The 24219-nt window shown below is 33.7% G+C and overlaps 1 protein-coding gene across 6 annotated transcripts in view; it reads right to left on the reverse strand.

The window, feature by feature from the left end:
* Nucleotides 1–24219, reverse strand: part of LOC138713571 (HEAT repeat-containing protein 6) — a 274274-nt gene that overhangs the window by 213078 nt on the left and 36977 nt on the right. For all 6 annotated transcript variants that reach the window (XM_069845747.1, XM_069845743.1, XM_069845744.1 and 3 more), the window contains 2 exons: nt 20154–20369; nt 15289–15591 (listed from right to left, as the gene is read on the reverse strand). In XM_069845747.1, coding sequence (XP_069701848.1) covers nt 15289–15591; nt 20154–20369 — 519 coding nt within the window. The remainder of the gene's footprint in view (nt 1–15288; nt 15592–20153; nt 20370–24219) is intronic.

Below are 24219 nucleotides of genomic sequence, written 5' to 3' on the forward strand. Positions count from 1 at the left end.
GTTATTGTTGCACCAGAAACAGCTACTAGAGTCAACAAGATTAAAGCAGTGAAGATATTTCTGAGTGATAATATGGCCTGTCCTGGCTCTTGCTAAGAAAGTTTGTATGGTCTAGGATGTTGCGAAACACATGTAAATTATTGAAAATTACGTATGAAATGGGTAAATTTGGATGACCACAAACTAATTACACAGATGATGTAATGGGCATGGTAGTGCAGCTGAAAGATATGAATGTAATATAACAGTGATGATGACGACATAACACCCATCAAACATGTCACAGCTGAGGAGGATTTAATAGTTCTTCCATTGATTTAAAAGTAATCAACCTCGTTTTGTATTCAGATTGACTCTACAATAAAACTGGTTTTGATATTATGTTTCAGATAGCATTACATTTTGTGGAACAAAATGAGAAGTCTATTCCAGTATATGTCCTTCTTATTGACAAAAGATAACGTCACATTTCTGCCAGAAAAAGATGCAAACGAAACACCAAAAGAAAATATAATGTATAACAAGTTTTTAAATTGACCACCTATGCTTATCTTTTATACAGTTGTGAATTTTACATGAGTTGGTCTATCACATTAACGTTTTCGATACTTATTTTGTATCATCATCAGATGTACTGTATGTGCATGATAATTATTAAAAACCTAGCCAATTGGCGTGTGTGAACTTCCGTATTATGTATGTGTGTGTATAATATACTTGTTCATGGTTTCAATTGTGGTATCTGATATACTATTAACTAATAACACTAAACCTTGTTAATTCTAAAATCAATGTCTAAAAAGACACTTGTTTAATATGATTGTTTAAAACACTTATTTAAAATACACGTTGGTTGTTGTTCTATTACTTAGTTCACTTCTGTGCTTTGATGTTAAATGGGGCGATATTTTGTAAATTTTCACTAGTCTCACTTTTGTTGCACTGTATGTTATTTCATTTTCACGTAAATCTTTATCTTCTTTATCTGCTATTCATATTGTCACGTGCTAAGGTTAAAATTACATAAAATGGAGTTCACTGATGTGGAGTTTTTTACGTATATAAACTCAGTCGTCTGAACTGTTTAATTACATTGTGGTATGATGTCGATCCCCGTGTCCTAGTAAAGCCATGCATATCTGCAAACAATATTAATATTATTATTGATTAAGTGTATAAAGTTTTTTTTTTTTTTAATCTATTGCAAGACGTTGTAATGGTACGTTAACTTACGGTGGAACTGGTTGACGTGTTGTGTTCTTGATGGCTGCGTGGCTTATACTGGGATACTGGTCTCGCTTACAATATTATACTTAATGTACGTCATATGGTACCGGAAGTGGAGTGGGGGTTGGAGGGGGCTGTGTGTGTTTGTTTTTGTGGAAGTAATTTGAATAAGTTGAATAATGGATTATTGGTATTTGTTATTTGTTCATTGAGAAGAGGTTGTCCTGAGTTATATTCTTTTGCGATGTAAAATTGTTCTGCCGTGTCTATTAAAGGGTTGTTTGTAATTTTTATTATTTTTAGTGTGTCATTTATGTTGGATAATTCATGGTTTTTCTTCAATTAGATGTTGTGCGAATTTTGATTTATTTCTATTGTATATGAAGTCTGTGGTGTGTTCACGGTATCTTACTTTAAAGTTCCATTGGGTTTGCCCTATATATGTTTTCGTGCAGTTTTTACATTTTAGTTGATATATGCCACTATTTAAGAAAGGCTCGTTGTTATTGGTTTTATTGGGAATGATATTATTTAATTTGTTGTTGGTTCTTGAGGCTATATTAATGTTTTGTTTTTTGAAAAAGTTACATAGTTTGTTTGAGATCTTTCCGTAATATGTCATACTTTGCCAATGTTTTTTATTTTTTGTTTTATCTGGTTGAAGTGTGGTGTGATCATTTTTGTGTAATTTTGCTTTTCTTTTTAGGATTAATGTATTAATTAATTGTTTTTCATATCCGTTTTCAATTGCTAGTTTTTGTATATAGTTGACTTCTTTATTATAGTGATCTTTATTCAACGGGGTTGTGAGCAGTCTGTCGATAAAATATCGGAATTTACTGATTTCATGTGTGGTGGGGTAGGTTGAGTTTTTGTTAATTGAATGTGTAGTTGATGTTTGTTTCCTGTATATGTTAAAAAGTATTGATGGAGGTTTGACTGTTATATTTAAGTCTAAAAAATTTAAGCTATTTTTATTACTTGGTTCTAAAGTAAATTTTATATTTTAATGCCATTTATTGAACTTGTCTTGTATTTGTGTATTATGGTTTTGGGTGTCTTCATAGATTATTAAAGTATCATCAACATATCTTGCATAAATGCTAAAATTAAATTTGTTGCTTAGGGAGTTTATGTGTTTATTTTCTAAGTGTTGCAAGAATATGTTTGCTAGATAACTGGAGAGAGGGTCACCCATGGCTAGACCTGTTGATTGAGTGTATATTTTATTGTTAAATTTGAAGTAATTTTGTTTTAATGATGTTTTCAATAATCGGATGGCTTGTTGAAATAAGTTATTGTCTAATTGAACTTCATTGAGTTTTTTAGCTATAATGTCAATGGTTTCGTTTATTGGGATATTTGTATATAAGTTTGTTATGTCCAGTGATAGTAATTTAGTATTGTTTGTGATTTTCAATTTTTGAAGCTTATTTATTATTTGTTTAGTGTTAATGATATTGTATTGGGTGTCTTGTATGATGTTTGTGTTTAGAAAGTTATATAAAAATTTGTTGAGCTTGTAATTTGGTGCTTCTCTACAATTAACTATTGGTCTCATTGACATTTCTGTTTTATGTGTTTTGGGTAGTGTTTTTAAATTGGGTGCTTTAGGGTTTTTCATTATGATGTTGTGGCTTTTGTTTTTTGGTATAATGTCTGGTGCATTTTTTATGGCCATTTTTATTTTGTGGGGTCTGTCTTCAATTCTGTAATTTGGTTGTTGTTGAAGAATGCATTAGTTTTGTCTATGTAATCTGTTTTGTACATTAATACTACCTACTGCTTCATTTTTGTTTGCTTTTATGTGTATGATATTGTTGTCTTCCAATTTTTTGTTTTAATTGCTTTAGCTTGTTGTGTTGTGTTTTGGCTGTTTTGAAATCTTTTTTAGTTGTTGGATCCCTGATGTAGTTTTCTATGATTTTTGCAGTACTGTATTGTAGGAATTCTTTATTCTCATGTTCACTGTTCGAAATGATGTGTGGGTTTCAATTGCCAGGTTTTCTAGTACATTGTGTATGTTACTTGGTGGATAGTTATGTTTATATCCGTTGTTAAGGACGTTTGTTTCTTGGTTGTTTAACTTGAGAGTTGTTAGGTTAACTATCTTGTTGTTTTGTGTGATGTTGTTAGGTTGTTGGTGTGGTTGATTACTAATTAAAGTGTTTAGTTTTTTCTGTAGTGTTTCATATTTCCATTTCATTTCTTTTTTAATTCTCTCATGGCTATTTTGATGGATCAGGTCCCATGTGTTATTGATGTATTTTGCTAGTTGTATGTGTAATTTTTTGTTCAGATAGTCTTTCTTTTTATGTAAAAATTTAATTTCATTCCTTATGCGTAGTTTTTGGTATTGAGTATTGGTTTTCTGTGCTGGATATGTATAGTGTCTGTTTTTAGTTATAGTTGCATATTTTGCACTGATTTTGTTTAGAGATAAGATAATAACTGCCTCCCATTGGAGGCAGCCCAGAAGGACTCAGTATACTCTCCTACATGAATTTTACAACATTAAATGTTTACATAAATTTTGTAGAAAGAAAATTAAAATAAACATACATGAATATATACATTGTCTATTAAACCAAATGTTTGTGTTGGTTTTTAATATCTTAGTTTTAGTGTTGGTATATGCGTTTCCAAGTTTTGCTTGGCTAGCATTTATCAATTTCATTTTTGTTTTTATTTTCCGATAAGCTACTATAATATAATGTATAATAAGTTTTTAAATTGACCACCTATGCTTATCCTTTATACAGTTGTGAATTTTACATGAGTTGGTCTATCACATTAACGTTTTCGATACTTACATTGTATCATCATCAGATGTATGTGCATGATAATTATTAAAAACCTAGCCAATTGGCATGTGTGAACTTCCGTATTATGCATGTGTGTGTATAATATACTTGTTCATGGTTTCAATTGTTGTCGTTTTCTAATCCCAGGCGTTTGACAATAAAGTCATTTGACCTCTTGCACTCCAATATTTTTCAAAGATATTATCATGACCAGCCACTGAAGCACAGATTTTGAGGTGTTCCGAATCCATTTCTTGGTTTGAGTTGCACAATGGGCAGTTAGGGGACTGATATATTCCAATTCTATGCAGGTGTTTGGCCAAACAATCATGGCCTGTTACCAATCTAAATGCAGCTACAGACGATTTTCCTGGTAAATCGGAAATTAACTGTGGATTTTTAATGCAGAGAGTTCCATTTTTTCCCTTGGGATTGAGTTATCAAATTTTGTTTGTTGAAGTCTAAGTATGTAGATTTAACAAATCTTTTCACAGAGTAATACGTAGATTTAGTAACAGGTCTGTAAGTAGCAGTGCTGCCCTTCTTTGCTAAAGCATCCGCATTCTAGTTTCTCAGGATTCCACAATGGGATGGTATCCATTGGAATACAATTCTTTTATTGAGTGATATTGAGAGAGCATTTTAGTTATTTCTGCTGTTTGAGATGAAGGTGTGTGTTTAGAGACTATTCATAGAATAGCTGCTTTGGAGTTTGACAATATAACTGCATTTTTAAATTTACTGATGTGGCATAGAAGATTCCTGAGACTTTCACTTATTGCAATGATTTCTCCATCACAACTTGTTGTTCCATATCCAAGAGATCTATAAAGTGAGAAGAGAGAGCACGTAACACCTGCACCGGCACCTTGTTCTCTGGAGATCCAGGATCTGTCAGTGTATAAATGAAGCCAGTTTTGTGGAGGGTATCTAATATTAATTGTCTCTAAAGACAATTGTTTTAGTATTCCAGTGTTTACTTCTGATATCAGTATTTCTTCTGTTAAATTTAGATTATATTCCACATTTAATAGAGTTAAAGGGTTTGGTTTAATTTGTAGGTTTTCTTTTAAATTCGGGATATTGATTTTCTGTTTTAATTCTTGAACAATGGATATGAAACTTTTTTGAGTTTTCAATCTACAGAGAGGACTGTATGAATGCCAATTGTTTCCTGGTAATCTAATAAGTTTTTCATATTGAATCAATGCTTTTTCTTCTATTGTCATTTTAATGCTGTTAATATTAGTGACGAATCTCATAGAATCTATTGGAGTTGTTTTGATTCCACCAGTAATGAGTCTGAGAGCTTGGTTTTGAACATATTCTATTTCGTTTATGAAAGGTGAAGTAATTAAAATTTCTCCGCAGTATGTCAGCACTGGCTGTATAAACATTTTGTATGTAGTGTTCAAGGTATTCCTAGAGCATCCCCATTTCTTTCCTGCTAGTCTTTTTAGAAGGGAGAATCTTCTACGAGCTTTTTCAGAAATGTATTTCAAATGGTTGCTCCATGTTAACTTACTATCGAAAAAAACTCCAAGATATTTGGATTCGTAAGTCCTAGGAAGGTGGTGGCCATTGTATTGGAGTTGAATTCTCTTTCTTTTTTACCGAGTGAAAATATTTGGTAGTTACTTTTGCTTAAATTGAGTGTCATCAAATTTGATGTATTCCATTCATGTAATTGATTTAGAGCTTTAAGAGCAGAATTTTGAATTTTGTCTCTATGTCTGTAAGATCCGGAAGTCCACAAAACTATATCATCTGCAAATAGTGCTGTTTTCATGTTTGATTCCTCCAATAGGGAGGGTAAGTCATTTATATAAATATTGAATAAAGTTGTGCTGAGGACAGCGCCCTGAGGTAGACTTCGATATGTTTGTCAGTAACTAGAAAGTGAGTTATTGAATTTAGTGGCAATGAATCGTTGACTAAGGAATTCTGATATCCATCTGAACATATTGCTGGAGATACCTAATTTCTGGAGTTTTAGTAATAATTTATTTCTCCAAACAGAGTCATATGCTAATTGAAAGTCAATAAATATTGCCAAGGTATCTTCTTTCTTCTTAAAACTGTCTTTTATTTCTTGGCCGAGGCGTATGACTTGTTCATTGGTAGAGTGTAGTTGTCGAAAGCCGGCTTGTCTTGGTGATAAAAGATTTTGGGATTCTAAATACCAAGTTAATCTGTTGGAGATCATGGACTCCCTGGTTTTTGCTATCATGCTTAATAGTGCTATTGGTCGATAACTATTAACATCATGAGCAGGTTTCTCTTTTTTGTGAATTGGTACAATGATTGCTTTTTTCCAAGCTCCAGGAACTGAGGTGTTCCATGATAAATTGAAAATGGATAAGAGTACAGACTTGGCTTTTTTCCCCAGATGTTTAAAAAATTCGGAATGAATGTTATCGGGGCCAGGAGATTTCTTGGTTTTTAAATTTTGTAAAGCTAGAGTTAATTCTATGGAAGTAAAATTTTGATGAAATATTTCAGGTTTTGTACTAGTAATATTGTTTTTATATTTTTATGTAATTCTCTTTTGATAAATTTGTCAGTTTTTTTGGTATTGGGATGTAATCTGTGAGAGTTTGAGTAGTGTTTATTAAATGCGTTTGCTATATCTCTACTATCTGTTAGTGTTTTGTTATTATGAATAATAGGTTGGCTAGTATTTTCCTGTGTATTGGAAATATTCTTCAGAAAGTTATATGTTTTAGGGCTATCGGTTCTGTAATTAATATTTTCAATAAATTTATTGAAACATTTCTTTTTGCTGTTATGATTGCTTTTTTAAGAATGGCAGTCTTCTTCCTCCAATCTTGAGTATCTTCTGGTGTTTTGCTATGTTCTGCTTTGGTTCTTGCTTTATCTCTATCTTGTTTCAATAAATTCAGGTTTTCTGTCCAGAATGGGGTGTATTTTTTTGGTTTGCATCGTGGAATGTGCTTTTTTGCAATTTTAAGAAGAGATTCACAGAAATATTTGTTCAATCTATCTGAGTTTGTATTTTCCATTAGTGGTGTGTTGACCTTGAGGTGTTCGTCGAGTTCTGTTGTAAATAGTTTCCAATTCGCTTTCTTAAAGTTCCATGTTGTTTTGTTATTGTAGGGTTCTTTCTTCGGTTTTGGTGGAGATGAATAGAAGCAATGATGACTCTATGGCCAGATCCAGGGTCTTCAATTATTATTTTCTTGGTTTCGTGATGGATATCTGATGTTACTAGTAATAAGTCTGGATTTGTACCAGAACCAGAAGAATGAATGAAAGTAGGGGGATCTTCTTTTCTGTAGACAAGTTCTGCGGTTGTAGTATTTAGGAGGTCCATGATCATTTTTCCAGGTTGGTTTACATTATCGTAGCCCCAAAGTTGGGAGTGGGTGTTAAAGTCACCAATTATGATAGTTTTAGGTTGTATATCAAACAAAGTTAGATGTAGGGGATTATTAGGTGGGTTATAGGCACTGTAGATTTTTAAATGTTGTTGATTTTTCCATACTTCAATTTTTATTAGTTCTAATTTGTCTTGATTATCCATTTCTTTTATGATTTGAAAATTTGTAATTAATTTCTTTGATGTACCTGCGAGAATTCCACTACTGATCTGTCGACCTTTGGGTAACAGTTTCATATTAAAACCTTTAAAATTAAAATATTTTAATTGGTCAGCATTAAGGTTTGCTTCTTGAATAAGGAAGATATCTATATTATTATCTGAGAGTATATTGGCTAGTTCAGTCTTCTTGGCTGATGTTATACCGCCAGCATTCCATTGTAAGATGTTTAGTTGATTCTGTACCATTAAAGTAGTCCCCGCCCGGAGATCCGATTGGGGGACTATTTTACCTCCAGATAATTTTACCTTAATGGTACTCATTTCATATTGGAGTGAAAAATGGCAAATTGTAGCCGATTTAAGTGAACACCATATTTTAACGTTTTGGAGGCTACTTCATTCACACACAACCCCCAGAATGTCTGGAGGACCACACCTGCTGTTGGTCGACGGATCCATTGGACCTAGCTGGGAGATCTTGTTGATCACCAGCTTTCCCTCCTTAAGCCACTGGAGGACGATTTTAGTGCCATAGCAGGTCAGCACTAGGAACAGAAAAGTAAAAAGAGGAGGAAGGAAAGGGAAATGAACCCCTAGGCCTCGAATGCTCTATTGCCGTCAGGGTCGAAGAAAGTAAGAGTTCAGTCAGAGGACTGGATAGAAAAGGGTAAAGAGGAAATTAGGTATTGGTTAGAGGAAAATTATACCAAATTCAGTCATTAACTCATCAAGCTGACCAGTGCTAATTGATGAGTAGCCCCTCTCTTTAGTTCAGCTTGTACAATTATGCTTACTAACAGCTGCACCACGGGAAGGTAGGGATGGGACATTGGGTATTTGTCCAGGTTGGTTCCTTAAAGCCTTCAATGGGAAGGATTAATGGCTCTCCCCCCTGTATCCGACAGATACCCTTTTGCAGCCATGGTTTCAATTGTGGTATCTGATATACTATTAACTAATAACACTAAACCTTGTTAATTCTAAAATCAATGTCTAAAAGACACTTGTTTAAATATGATTGTTTAAAACACTTATTTAAAATACACGTTGGTTGTTGTTCTATCACTTAGTTCACTTCTGTGCTTTGATGTTAAATGGGGCGATATTTTGTAAATTTTCACTAGTCTCACTTTTGTTGCACTGTATGTTATTTTATTTTCACGTAAATCTTTATCTTCTTTATGTGCTATTCATATTGTCACGTGCTAAGGTTAAAATTACATAAAATGGAGTTCACTGATGTGGAGTTTTTTACGTATATAAACTCAGTCGTCTGAACTGTTTAATTACATTGTGGTATGATGTCGATCCCCGTGTCCTAGTAAAGCCATGCATATCTGCAAACATTATTATTATTATTATTGATTAAGTGTATAAAGTTTTTTTTTTTTTTAAATCTATTGCAAGATGTTGTAATGGTATGTTAACTTACGGTGGAACTGGTTGACGTGTTGTGTTCTTGATGGCTGCATGGCTTATACTGGGATACTGGTCTCGCTTACAATATTATACTTAATGTACGTCATATGGTACCGGAAGTGGAGTGGGGGTTGGAGGAACCTGTGTGGGGGCTGTGTGTGTTTGTTTTTGTGGAAATAATTTGAATAAATTGAATAATGGATTATTGGTATTTGTTATTTGTTCATTGAGAAGAGACTGTCCTGAGTTATATTCTTTTGCGAAAATAAATTATTACTAAAACTCCAGAAATTAGGTATCTCCAGCAATATGTTCAGATGGATATCAGAATTCCTTAATCAAAGATTCATTACCACTTAATTCAATAACTCACTTTCTAGTTACAGACAAACATATCGAGGTCTACCTCAAGACGCTGTCCTCAGCACAACTTTATTCAATATTTATATAAATGACTTACCCTCCCTATTAGAGGAATCAAACATGAAAACAGCACTATTTGCAGATGATATAGTTTTGTGGACTTCCGGATCTTACAGACATAGAGACAAAATTTAAAATTCTGCTCTTAAAGCTCTAAATCAATTACATGAATGGAAAACATCAAATTTGATGACACTCAATTTAAGCAAAAGTAACTACCAAATATTTTCACTCGGTAAAAAAGAAAGAGAATTCAATATCCAATACAATGGCCAACACCTTCCTAGGACTTATGAATCGAAATATCTTGGAGTTATTTTCGATAGTAAGTTAACATGGAGCAACCATTTGAAATACATTTCTGAAAAAGCTCGTAAAAGAGTCTCCCTTCTAAAAAGACTAGCAGGAAAGAAATGGGGATGCTCTAGGAATACTTTGAACACTACATACAAAATGTTTATACAGCCAGTGCTGACATACTGCGGAGAAATTTTAATCACTTCACCTTTCATAAACGACATACAATATCTTCAAAACCAAGCTCTCAGACTCATTACTGGTGGAATCAAAACAACGCCAATAGATTATATGAGATTCCTCACTAATATTAACAGCATCAAAATGACAATAGAAGAAAAAGCACTGATTCAATATGAAAAACTTATCAGATTACCAGGTAACAATTGGCATTCATACAGTCCTCTTTGTAGATTGAAAACTCAAAAAAGTTTCATATCCTTTGTTCAAGAATTAAAACAGAAAATCAATATCCCGAATTTAAAAGAAAACCTACAAATTAAACCAAAACCTTTAACAGTATTAAATATAGAATATAATCTAAATTCAACAGAAGAAATACTGAAATTAGAAGTAAACACTGAACTACTGAAACAATTGTCTTTAGAGACAATTAATATTAGATACCCTCCACAAAACTGGCTTCATTTATACACCGACGGATCCTTGATCTCCAGAGAACAAGGTGCTGGAGCAGGTGTTACGTGATCTCTTTTCTCACTTTATAGATCTCTTGGATATGGAACAACAAGTTTTGATGGTGAAATCATTGCAATAAGTGAAAGTCTCAGGAATCTTCTATGCCACATCAATAAATTTAGGAATGCAGTTATATTGTCAGACTCCAAAGCAGCTATTCTATCAATCTTCTCTAAACACACACCTTCATCTCAAACAGCAGAAATAACTAAAATGCTCTCTCAATTAATATCACTCAATAAAAGAATTGTATTCCAATGGATACCATCCCATTGTGGAATCCAGGGAAACGAGAATGCGGATGCTTTAGCAAAGAAGGGCAGCACTGTTACTTACAGACCTTTTACTAAATCTACGTATTACTCTGTGAAAAGATTTGTTAAATCTACATACTTAGACTTCAACAAACAAAATTTGATAACTCAATCCCAAGGGAAAAAATGGAACTCTCTGCATCAAAATCCACAGTTAATTCCCGATTTACCACGAAAATCGTCTGTAGCTGCATTTAGATTGGCAACGGGTCATGATTGTTTGGCCAAACACCTGCATAGAATTGGAATATATCAGTCCCCTAACTGCCCATTGTGCAACTCAAACCAAGAAATGGATTCAGAACACCTCAAAATCTGTGCTTCAGTGGCTGGTCATGATAATATCTTTGAAAAATATTGGAGTGCAAGAGGTCAAATGACTTTATTGTCAAACGTCTGGCATTAGAAAACCACAACAACATATTCTTTTGCGATGTAAAATTGTTCTGCCGTGTCTATTAAAGGGTTGTTTGTAATTTTTATTTTTTTTAGTGTGTCATTTATGTTGGATAATTCATGGTTTTCTTCAATTAGATGTTGTGCGAATTTTGATTTATATCTATTGTATATGAAGTCTGTGGTGTGTTCACGGTATCTTACTTTAAAGTTCAGTTGGGTTTGCCCTATATATGTTTTCGTGCAATTTTTACATTTTAGTTGATATATGCCACTATTTAAGAAAGGCTCGTTGTTATTGGTTTTATTGGGAATGATATTATTTAATTTGTTGTTGGTTCTTGAGGCTATATTAATGTTTTGTTTTTTGAAAAAGTTACATAGTTTGTTTGAGATCTTTCCGTAATATGTCATACTTTGCCAATGTTTTTTATTTTTTGTTTTATCTGGTTGAAGTGTGGTGTGATCATTTTTGTGTAATTTTGCTTTTCTTTTTAGAATTAATGTATTAATTAATTGTTTTTCATATCCGTTTTCAATTGCTAGTTTTTGTATATAGTTGACTTCTTTATTATAGTGATCTTTATTCAACGGGGTTGTGAGCAGTCTGTCGATAAAATATTGGAATTTACTGATTTCATGTGTGGTGGGGTGGGTTGAGTTTTTGTTAATTGAATGTGTAGTTGATGTCTGTTTCCTGTATATGTTATATACAATGAAATAGTGAATAATCAATATTTATATTTGGTAAATAATATATCCACTGTATGCATTGTACCAACCTGTTTTATATTTAAATACACGTGAAGCTTTCATGTACACAACTTATGAGTCAGTTTCTAACCTTTTAACCTGGGATCACTCATGCCTATTGTTGTCACATGATAACTCCCGCATTAGATTCTATCTAACATTATTGATTTTTCTGTTTATTAATTTATATTTGCATTAGGTAACAAATATGTTACACACACAAAGATTTTTTAAGTTAACCGGTACTATCTGTGTTTTTAATTATGTACATGCGATAAAGACAATTTTTAAATTATTTTTTTCACCAACAGAACTGTTTTATAAACAAAATACACAAAACTGAAATCTGTGTTTTCGCTGAAGCAAATAATTATTTCAGAATTCAAGATATTTTTTCATAACTTATTTTACTGTTCTGAGCACATACATAACAGTTATCTTTTTTAATTTATAATAGAAAGAATTGTTTTATAAACAAATTATACGATATTGGAAAAATGTATCAGAAATATTCGAATAACAACACTTTTCACTGAAACAAACAAATAATATTTTATAAATTCAAATATTTTCAGTCCTTATTTTATTAATCTGAGTACAAATAATATATTTAAAACTTTATGGTTTTATCATAAATAAATAAAAAATCATAAATAATTTTGTTTTATATACAAAATTCACCAAGACTGAAAATTGTTTTTTAAATAAACATGAAACAGCACTTCTGACTGAAATAAGCTAATTTCAAAATTCAAAATGTTTTTCAGTTCATATTTTACTAATCGGAATCAGAGTTTCTTTTGAACTGCATTGACGGGCGGATAAACACAGCTCTTTCTGTGTCTTCTTTACATACATATTGGACTTGACCTATTACAGCGATATTGTGTGAATCTGTTCTTTCTTTTGGTTCATCCGACATGATTTTACCTTTGTAAGAAATAAATTCTTGTATTGTTTTATGAGAAAGTAAAATAAAACAAACTAAAATGAAATGTTTGGTTTAAACAGAAAAAAAAAATACTGTAGAATTCCTTGTATCCAGCAACTGTGGGACAAAGCCAGTGTCGGATAACTGATTTTGCGGATAATTGGAAAATACGTTTATAGGTTATGTAAAACCACACTGCACAAACATTTTTTTTCCATGTTGAAATTTAGTATAGATATTTAAAAATAAAGTTTTGAAATACATACAATATTTATTTTTAGTAGTGAATACGGTAATGTACATTCATCAGTTCAAAATTATTCTAATATAATACATAATAGTGTAAAAATACTAAAAGTTTTCGTAATCTTATGTCAATTTTAAATGGCAGTCATATGAGTCATGTGACATGAAGAGCAGTGTAGACAACGTCGCAACTATGAAGACGAAGTAAACTCGATTATTTGAGAGTAAGAACATTTCACTTATGTTTCGCGGAATCCACTGTGCAACAGCAGTGCGTAGCGGCAATAGCCATGATATCACAGTCTAACACATACAATCACAAAGCTCAATACATAAGGAATAGGATTGCTATTATTGCCTCATTCAGACAATGTGAAATAGTACCGGCACAGTCTATTGTTCCTAGTACTCTCAGTTGCTAACAGTTTGGAGAGCTGTATTGTGAGAAATGCAAAAAATCACCTCAAGCATCGTGACTGTATGATATTAGACTGTGATGATACTATCTATCACTCAAATTAAATTTTTACTTGCTGTAGAAACAGAGTATTTCACACTTTCCTATTTAGACTCATCCAACACCCTTCGAAACGGTAGAGTTCAAATGGTAAATTTAAAGATATCATCTCTGCACATTGTTTGCAAAGTCCAAGTGACAGCGTACCGATGCTAGCTATCCGATCTACTCCAGGGACATAACGGTTTTTTTGTCTATGTTTTCACATGTGAACAATGTAAAGAGTAAACACAATATTGTATAGAATGTGTGATCCACGAAAACCACTCACATCTTTGTTTGACTCTTCCCTTTCGCATGAATGACTATTTTTTTTTTGTCTAGCCAAAAGCGCCATTGTTTTGGTATTGCCGGTTATTTGGGTGGCAGATACGAGGGATTTTACTGTATAATAAAAAAAAAATGATTATAGGCTCTATTTACTTTCAACAAAAAATACTCAGAAGAAGCATGATACACTAATGATCAGTACTGAATTCGTGAAAGATGCAATAAATATTATCAATAAACTGCATTGCATTAAATTTCACGAAAGACTAACGCAATCATCCCACGTTAGATTTTATCTAACTTGGTGCACCACTTTATTAACAATGCTGTCAACAGATTTGTAATTAAATCTTGGGTGCGATAATCGCAACAAAGAAAATAGAGATATGGAAGAAGGCATTGTTGGAGCAAAAGCTCCACATCTGCAACAACAATGAAGTAAGAAATATAAAAATTGTTAGATTCTATTTAACAGCACGAGCGATCACGGATTAATTCTAACAAAGGGTGTACATTTATTATCTGAAATGGAGTCAGCTCCCTTCATTTTGGGTAACAGAGGTTTTACTTTATGAATATTTAATATTTATGTTCATGCTATGTAACAGATGGACAAGCTGTTAAAAACCAGTGCCCTGAAATCTATTGTCTAAAAATAAGAGAATTTCTTTTTTTTCTGCACGTGATCTGTAGTTGTTCAAATACTGAGATTTTTATTACAAGTACTATATAATTACAGCAGAATCCCGCTAATTCGAAATTCTGGATAAATCCAAACATGCCAGAAAGAGAGAGAAGAGGAAGGAAAAAAAAAAAAAAAAAAAAAAAAGAGTCTTTGAACTGAAACTCAATTCTATTTAATGCTACAGTATGTACAATATACATTAGAAGTTACTTTATCACTAGTGAATGAATCAGTCCTTGCTTTCTACACTATTACGATAATCTAATAAATCAGTCCTTGCTTTCTACACTATTACGATAATCTGTCACCTTCTTCTGATGAAGAGCAGATAATCCTGACAAAGTGATAATATCCTGCCAACGCTTCATAAACCCCCAAATTGAACAAAGGGCTGGACAGTGAAAGGTGGGAAGAGGATTTAAGGTGTGGTTTCCCTGCTTGCATTCATATTTCCTGCTTAATCTGAAATGTCGATAATCCAAACTGATCCCAGTTTCAATTAGTTTGGACTGATGGGGTTCTACTGTATTAAATTTTATAAATAGTTAAAATTAATTCTGTGTTCAATTATTAATATTATCCACGTTATTCAATTAAATACATACTATGTTTTCTAATGTGTGCGATGAAATTAATAGGCTTAAAATAATGTCGTGCATATAGCTGTTTCAGCACACAAAGTTTTGAAACCAGCTTTTAAATTATTCAGAATTTCTGTTAAATGAAAAGAAATGCATGATATTACCTTTGCAATAATGAGGAAGAGCGACAATGCAGCCTGTCGCACTCTGCCCTGAATTAAACTCATTTTGTTTGCAAGACCTGACTCCGTATCTGAGAAGTCGGAGTCACTAGTTTTTATCCAACCTGGAAAAAGTGAACTTCCCACAGCATTCTCCGATGGCATCACACCATTTTCAGAAGTATACATCCGAAAAGATGAATGTTGAATATTACCATGCCCTTCATTATCTTCATCATTTCTACTGACTGTAGAGCCAGATATATTTTGCTGCTGTTGCAGGTTTCGGTTCCGTATTCGGACACTCTGAAACATGTAACTCAAAATTATCCATTAGTCAAATAATCGTTATTGTAATGATTCGAATATTATTCATCCATAATGAATTTTAATTCGATTTATTACTGTCTAAGAATTTCAATAAAGTGAGTTTTTCTTCTAGAAAAGGAACTGACATTACAAGTGTATAGGCTATTACTTAAAAAAAATAATTAACTAGGTATACTAGATATTGAATATGAACAAAATCCTTTCTATAATTCAAAATAAAAGGTTGTATTCACATGATAAACTAGAACTACATACTTGTCTCAGATATTGCAGATGTTCATTTACCTCAAGTCTTGAAAATGATTTCTGAAAATATATACCTTACCTAAATACTTTTTTTTTCATGTGGTGAGGAAATATTAACTGTTTTTGGTCACTCAATCAAACAAAAAATTAGATTTCAGCATAAACTAGTTGAATGAGACTTTATATATTTCCTAGAATTAGTGGATGTGCTTCAAACTTATTAATATGTGAGAATTTTATTTATGAATACATACTTATATTATTATGCTGTATTATTTTTGAGTAGGAATACCATTTTAAGCTTCATCATCATCATCATCATCATCATCATCATCATCATCATCATCATCATCATCATCATCATCATCATCATCATCATCGGCACAATAGCCTGTTATGAGCCCTGACCTCCCTCAGTAGGCGTTGCCATCTGTCTCTGTCCTGTGCAACAGTCCTCCAATTTCTGTATCCCAATCTTACAAGATCCTCCTCCACTCCATCAATCCATCGCAGATGTGGTCGTCCTTTCACCTCCAGGGTTTGTGAGAATAATTCTTTTACAAGGTTCTGATGCATCCATTCTCATTACATGTCCCACCCACCTCAATCTATTGGTTTTAATTATATTTAAACATGCTATATAATTCCCCATTATATCTTTTTCTCCATTAACCATTTTCAAAAACTGGACCATATATTCTTCGAAGAATCTTCCTTTCAAAAATTTCAAGTCTTCTCTCATCATCCTTAGAAATGGTCCATGTTTGTGAAGCATATATTAGGGTTGATCTCACAAGTGTTTTGTATAAGGTGGTTTTTGTTTTCTGTGTAAGGGCATGTGATTTGAAATATTTCTTTAGTCCGAAATAAGCTCTATTCCCAAATACCAACCTGTTCCAGATTTCCTTAGACATGTTATTGTCATTTGTAACCAAGGATCCGAGGTATTTAAATTTGTCGACCCTTTCAAATTTATAATTATCTGTATACTGTCTGCTTTACCACCTGAATTTCCACCAATTGCCACCATGTAATTGGTCTTTCCCTCGTTGATAACCATTCCCATTTCTTTACCTGATTTTTCAAGAGCAAGAAATGCTTCTTCCACATATTTTAAGGATCTGCCGATGATGACTATGTCGTCCACAAATGCCATTACCTGGGTTGATTTATAAAAAATATTACTTCTGACTTGTACTCCAGACTTCCGAATCACATTTTCTAAAACAATATTAAAAAGAAGACATGCCAGTGCATCCCCTTGACGAACTCCATTATATATTAAAAATGCTCTTGACAGATGTGACTGTATTTTAACCTTATTCTCTGTATTTTCCGTCATTAGCTTTACCATATTGATCAGTTTTGATGGAATGTTTAGTTCTTCCATTGAACAATATAATTTCTTTCTATTGATACTGTCGTATGCACATTTAAAATCTATAAAAAGTAAATGAGTCGTAACATTAAATTCTCTCATTTTTTCTAAAATTTGCCGTAGAGTAAAAATATGATTAATAGTTGACTTTCCAGGGGGAAATCCGGACTGATAATCTCCAAGCTGTTTTTCCTACATGTGGGCGAAGTCTATGATATAAAACGTTGGAGAGAAGTTTCTAAGCAGTGTTTAGCAGTGTTATTCCTCGATAATTGGAACATTCTAACTGATCTCCTCGCTTATGTATTGGGCAAATAATTCCCATGCACCACTCCTTTGTGATTACTTCCTTTTCCCATATTTGGGAAAGCAAATTCTTCATGCATACTAAGAGTTTACCACCTCCATTCTTTAGTAATTCGGGTGGGATATTATCTGAGCCAGATTCTTTGTTGTTTTTTTAGCTTTTCCACTGCCATGATTATTTCCTCTAAGTTGATTGGGGATGATTCCGAAGTATTATTCCTTATATCTGGGGTTAGCCAGCCCGTATCCATGTAAGGTGTTCTGCCACTATTATTCCCATTCAACAGGTCATTAAAATGTCTTCGTCATCTCTCCAATATATCTTCCTCGTTGCCAATCATAGATCTGTCCTCATGTCTACATAGCATTGTTCTTGGCTTGAACTGCTTTCTTTCTGTGTTGATGTCCTTATAAAATCTTCTGAAATCATTTTGACTCTTCAGAAGTTCTAGTTTATCTAACTCTGCATTAATCCATTCTTTCTTCTTTCTCTTGTGGATGGACTTTTCAGCTATTCTTTTATCCTTATATTCCTCCACCAACTTCAGTGTTCCATAGTTTTGTTCCATTTTCTTGTAGGCCATGTTCTTCTCCTTCATGACAACTTCACATTCCTCATCAAACCAGGTTTTCCGGAATTGAGGTTCTTGTTCTTCCAATGTCTCTGCTGCTGCCAAATGAATGATATTTCTGTAACTTTCCCACTGTTTGTCGATTCCATCTTCTGTTAGCACCAACTGGTTTAATCTATTCTCTAATTGTAAAGAGTATTGTTGTACTACTTCCGTATTTCTCAGTTTTTCTTGATTATACTTGATGCTTTTACTAGCTTTTAATTTCTTCATATTCGATATTCTGGCCCTCAAACGTGCAATTACAAGAAAATGGTCGGAGTCTATGTTAGCACCTCGAAATGTTCTGATGTCCATAAGATCTGATCTATGTCTTTTATCAATTAAAAGATGATCGATCTGGTTAAAGGTTTGACCATCAGGTGACCTCCATGTGGGTTTATGTATATTCTTGTGCGGATAAAAGGTTGATCCTATGACTAAGTCATGTGAGGCTGCGAATTGTATTAGCCTAAATCCGTTTTTGTTAGTAGCTTCATGGAGGCTGTGTGTTCCGATGGTTGGATAATATTCTTCTTCTTGACCTATCTGATTTTAAGCTTTAACTTAATTTTTACTTATTTAATATCCCAAGTTCTCCTAAATTGCTCCATTTTCATTTCAGTATTACCAACAATGAATTGTAACTTTTAATATACAAAGTAAGCAGAAAATAATTAAACAACTTGACATATTTAGTATTAAGTAATATTTATCCCTAAGCAGAAGAATGTGCAAAGCATCAATGGACAGGGAAGTTTTCAGAGATTTACTTATATTCACAAAGGTTTAATGTAGGGACAATGTGTCACGTGGCATATGTTCAAGTGATAATAGAGTTCTTGTCATACATGGGACAGCATGTGGACATCTATGGTTTCGATATCAGTATTAAAAGTTGTTCTAACTCTGGCAGATATTGTGGCAGGAGTTGCACATACACAGCATCCTTCACATAACCCTACAGAAAAAAAAATCATAGGAAATAAGGTCAGGTGACATGGGTCACCAAGTGCAAAATTCCAGGTCATTGCCAATGCAAAGGTGAGGCATTCAGGTAATGACGCACTGTGTTGTGGTAATGGGGGGGGGGGGTGCCCAATCTAGCTGGAAAAGGTAGTCATTGTAGTCCTTATCTAGATGTATCATCCTAGTTACGAATCCTTCATAAGCAAACATAGACCACAAACTTTCCTTTCTGACATGGTGCAAAATACGTTGGTCTTGGGTGAATATCAGACATGTTCAATGGAGGCATGAGGGCTCTCTGTGTCTATAGTTGCAGGTTATGGAAATTCTTCAATGTTTACATGCAATGTCGGTTCATCACAAAACCAGGCAATCTGCAAAATTTTCATTCACCATGTTCCACACAGAACTGAGCTGGTGTCAAGGTTTGTACCAAATTGGAGTTGGTACAAACCTGCAATTTGGATGGTCTGATAATCAGCGCTTATGAAGAACACACCACACGATTTTCCAATGCAGCTACAGCTGACAAAAGACTCAGTACATAGATTTTTGTGTGCTTTCTGTGGAAACTTCTCTGATTCTGTCGACAGCTGTATCTAATACAGGTTTTTGCTCTGTACTCTTCCCTTTACACACAGAACCAGTCTCTTTGAACTGATGGTAATAATGGTAGAGGTTCTTCCAGGTGAATCTTTACCAAAAAGGTGTATGGAAATGCTGTTGTACCATGTGATGAAATTTGTCTTTACTAACTCAAATACACCTAATATGTCTTCTGATCATTTCTTATTTTTCCACACTAGCACCACTAGCAGAGGAGCAGGAATGCAACATGCATGCAAGCATGCATCAAGTGCAAGTAACATTTTGAGAGTTTTCCTGTCTATTAGATACCTTACACGTTCTTCTACCATAAATAGTTACTTAATGCTGAATACGTTATTTATTCTTTTTTTTTTTACTTACATTGTACAAAATTCTCTCTGTAGTGGTGTTTCTTAAAAAATAAATAAAAACAAACAAACCTTACACCCTCTTCCATCACGTATTGGTGTCTGCTTTATATCACAATGAAGAAGTTTCGATGGAAACACTTGTTGTGGTCTGAATACACTGAAACCACTTAGTCCATAAAGCATGTACGTCTTAATGGCACCTAAAGATTCACCCAAGAACTGAACAAGTAAGTCAGCAGACTGCTGCATAAGATTTTGTAATCCTCGCAGGGATGCAATTAACATCTAAAAAAATAAAGAAACAAACAAAATATAAACATAATTTATCATTGTACAATGATACAGTAACTAAGGAAGAAGACTGTTACATTCTGGAAAGTTGTATCAAATGAATTGTTTACAACTATTTGCATTTATTTAAGTTTGCGAATTGATAATTAAGAAGGAATTACAGCAGTTTGAAGTGTCTAATGTAACTGAAAGATGGTGCATCATGTAACTGTATAACTTCCCAGATCTCTCAACACTTGGTGAACTGAGAGAAAAGTAGAAAGTTAGTTTATTCTCATCAAGGAATGATAGAGATTTTACAATCTTACCCAATTCCTGTTGGTGTTGTTGATTAAGGCGTCCATAATTTGTTTTAAATTATGTTAACATTATCTAATTAGTTATGTGTACAGTACATTTTTAAAGAATGCATTTAGCTCTTTTAGAAGAAATTTCTGACACGAGGTATGTTTTAGCATATTTGCATTTATTAGTCTATTGTTATTTGTTTAAATTCAATCAAGGATTATTTTATCCAACAAGAAAAAATAATTAAGGAAGAGACTAGTGAAGTACTTTGTGTGGAGTGTGATATTGCATGGACATTACGATGGAGTGATGAGAAATGACTAGAAGCATTTGAAACGTGGATATGCAGAAAAATGGAGCATGTGAAATGGATAGACAAAATAAGAAATGAAGTAGTGCTAGAAAGAGTGGGTGAAGAAGAATAATGCTGAAACTAATCAGGAAGAGAAAAAGGGATTTGTTGAGTCACTGACTAAGAAGAAACTGCCTACTGAAGAATGCACTGTAAGGAAAGTTCAGAGCAGAAGAAGATATAGACAGCATTAAGATAGATGGATTATATATGGAGACCAAGAGGAAGGTGGAAAATAGGAAATATTAGAAAATACTGGCTTTGTAGTGAAAGATCTGCCCTTGGGCAGAAAACTATGAATGAATTATCCAAGAAAAAGAAGATTACATTATGAATCCAATAGCAAACATATAAATCACGAATGTAACAAATAATCTTTGTCCTGTTTTTGAAAATAAACTGTTCTAAGATAACTTCATTTTATAGCATTTACTTGTAACACTGCATAAATTTTGTATACTTAGTTTTCTGATTCACAATTAAAATGTGTATTATCTATAAGGAAATGGTGGAATACATGAATACAAGACAAAGCGACAGATAGAGAATATGCATACACAGAGTTTAGAAATAGACTATCAATGAATTAAAGCATTATCTCTGAAGTTCGCAATTCATTTTGGAAGTTGTTTCCAGATAAGTTTATAGATGATAATATTAAATAGGCTTTACATTTTCAGTCCAAATGGCTTATCATAAGCTAAGTTTAAAAACAAATTTATAGTATTTCCACCATGTAATAATTTGCTTTACCTGTTATATATTGTATTAATTTATTGTTGCTAATGTTTTCGCCATTTTGGCATCTTCAGGCAAGAATTACATTATCTCAATAGTCTACAGAGTTAGCTCTGTGGTAGTGTGTCTGCCTTCGAACTAGCCAGCCCGGGTTCGATTCCTGGCGGGGTCAGAGATTTTCTTGTAAAATTTCTACCTCGAGACTAAGAGAGATGGCGGTGCACAACTTCTAATCACTAAATTGTGCACCAATATGCCTGAGTTAATCTCCACAGTGCATATGAAGGGAAGGCATATGTCACTGTTGATAGTGATTCAGCCATCGGATGGGGACATTAAGCCTAGCGGTCCCCTTGGTGCTATTCGACAGGAGTAGGCTATGTGCCGGCACCAGGATTCTCCTTCTCCCTTCCTCACCATCATCATTATCACCCATTACCTACACTACACTTACATGACCACTTAACATACATTCACCCTAGTACACGACATAACTCCTCACCGATACACATCATGCATAATGTGGCCCACCGAAGTGGTGTGCAATTTGAAAATGGGTCTCTCTCACACACACACACACACACACACACACACACACACACACACACACACGCACACGCACACACACAATATCTCAATAAATTATGGTACAAAAATCTTATAATATATTGAGATCTTATTGGTAAACACATGACTGTATAATATTATATGAATTCTTATTGCATTTAAATATGTTGAAATTGGTTTTTACAAATATCTGGTAGCTATCCTCTTAATAAATCCAGTATTTAACAATATGAAATATTAATAGAAGTGTAATAATAATTTATTTAATCATGGAATGTTATTTTTCATACTAATGCAGTAAAAAATATACCAAAATATCTATTTTAATATATTTAGGATATTATGCAGCATAACATTAAAATTAGAACAGAAATACACACAACAAATAATATCAACCATTTAATAAGCAATCTTAAAGAAATGCATATCAATATAAATACAGCCACCAGAGTAGCTCAGTCGGCTAAGGCTCGCATGCCTGCTGATCCAGAGCTGTGTTCGGGTGCAGGATCACAGCTCATGAGCGGAATGCAGATATTAGCTGCACTCTGTATAGGGTGATACGATTTGCATAATACACGTCACTGTTCGTTAACAGAAAACCACAATTTAAGTCACACAGAGTTAGTGTGCACTCAAAGTTGGTTGCTTGACGGTTGTCAGCCCACTTTGAGGTCTGTGGATATAGAGGGAAAAGTTGGATCGGTGTCTGGTAGAGTTCCTGGGTAGCTCAGTTGGTAGAGCCTTGGTACGTTAAACCAAAGGTCCCGGGTTCAATGCCCGGCCCCGGAACAATTTTTCCCTCGAAATTATTCATCAGTTACAGATGTTCGATGCCTGCCTTTATAAATGTTGATTATAGAAAACAGTTACTTACAAATATAAATGTTGAGCCAAACATAGTAATCATTTTCACAGCCAGCCTGTGTAGTCGTGGATATTATTGCTAATGTTTAGTCTTGTAAAACTCAACCAGGCTAGTAGTATTATTCAAACGATCTTTAGCCCTTAGGCCACATTGAAGATCAATAAGTCCGAGCTGTAAATCATTAAATGTTATGCTTTATTTAACGACGCTCGCAACTGCCGAGGTTATATGAGCACACTTAAATGCAATCGACCTAGCCCAGAATCGAACCCGCAACCTCGGGCATAGAAGGCCAGTGCTATACCAACTGCGCCAACCAGGCCCACCTGTAACTTATATGACATTGTTTCAACTGGTGTTGAAGGAATTTATTATGATAACTTTAAACTTCTTTCCATTTAAGACAAGATCTTGGAACCTAGAATTAAATTCATTTTGAATTTCTATTAATATTTGCACATAATCGTTTAAAATGGCTTCATCACGAGCAGTTTCTATCGTTGGAAAGTAAGCCATATTACCTTCCCGAAACTGACTTACGAAAACTGTAAGTTTACGACTGAAATCCAGTAATTTATTCAACATATCAACAATGAACTGGCCTTTTCCCTGAAGAGAGATATTTAAATTGTTGAAGATTAATATCTTTAGTGTCTTTATGTCTGGACTCGTAATGACGCATTATGTTATGTTTCTTTCTACCTTTCAAAATGTTGTGGCAGATAAAGCACTGAGTATTTACTCCAGCAGCTATGAAAAAATAAGCATTTCCCCATGCAACATTGAAAGAATTTGCCTGATCACCACTTTTTCGTCTTTTAGATTCCTCCATACTGTACTGTAGCAGTAGGTAAGCAACATGAAACAATTACTGAGAATACGCATTGCAATCCACTAGATAGCTGAGTGGTCGTTTCCCTCTTCTCTACTTATAGCAAGTCTATGTCATTCTGATGTATCTTCCTCTCCGATTTGGCGAGTGGTAAACACAGCTCTCATGCTCCAAAAGAGCATGCGCGCTTGTTGAGCGC

This window comes from Periplaneta americana, chromosome 14 (assembly GCF_040183065.1).
Source record: "Periplaneta americana isolate PAMFEO1 chromosome 14, P.americana_PAMFEO1_priV1, whole genome shotgun sequence".
Lineage (NCBI taxonomy): Eukaryota > Metazoa > Arthropoda > Insecta > Blattodea > Blattidae > Periplaneta > Periplaneta americana.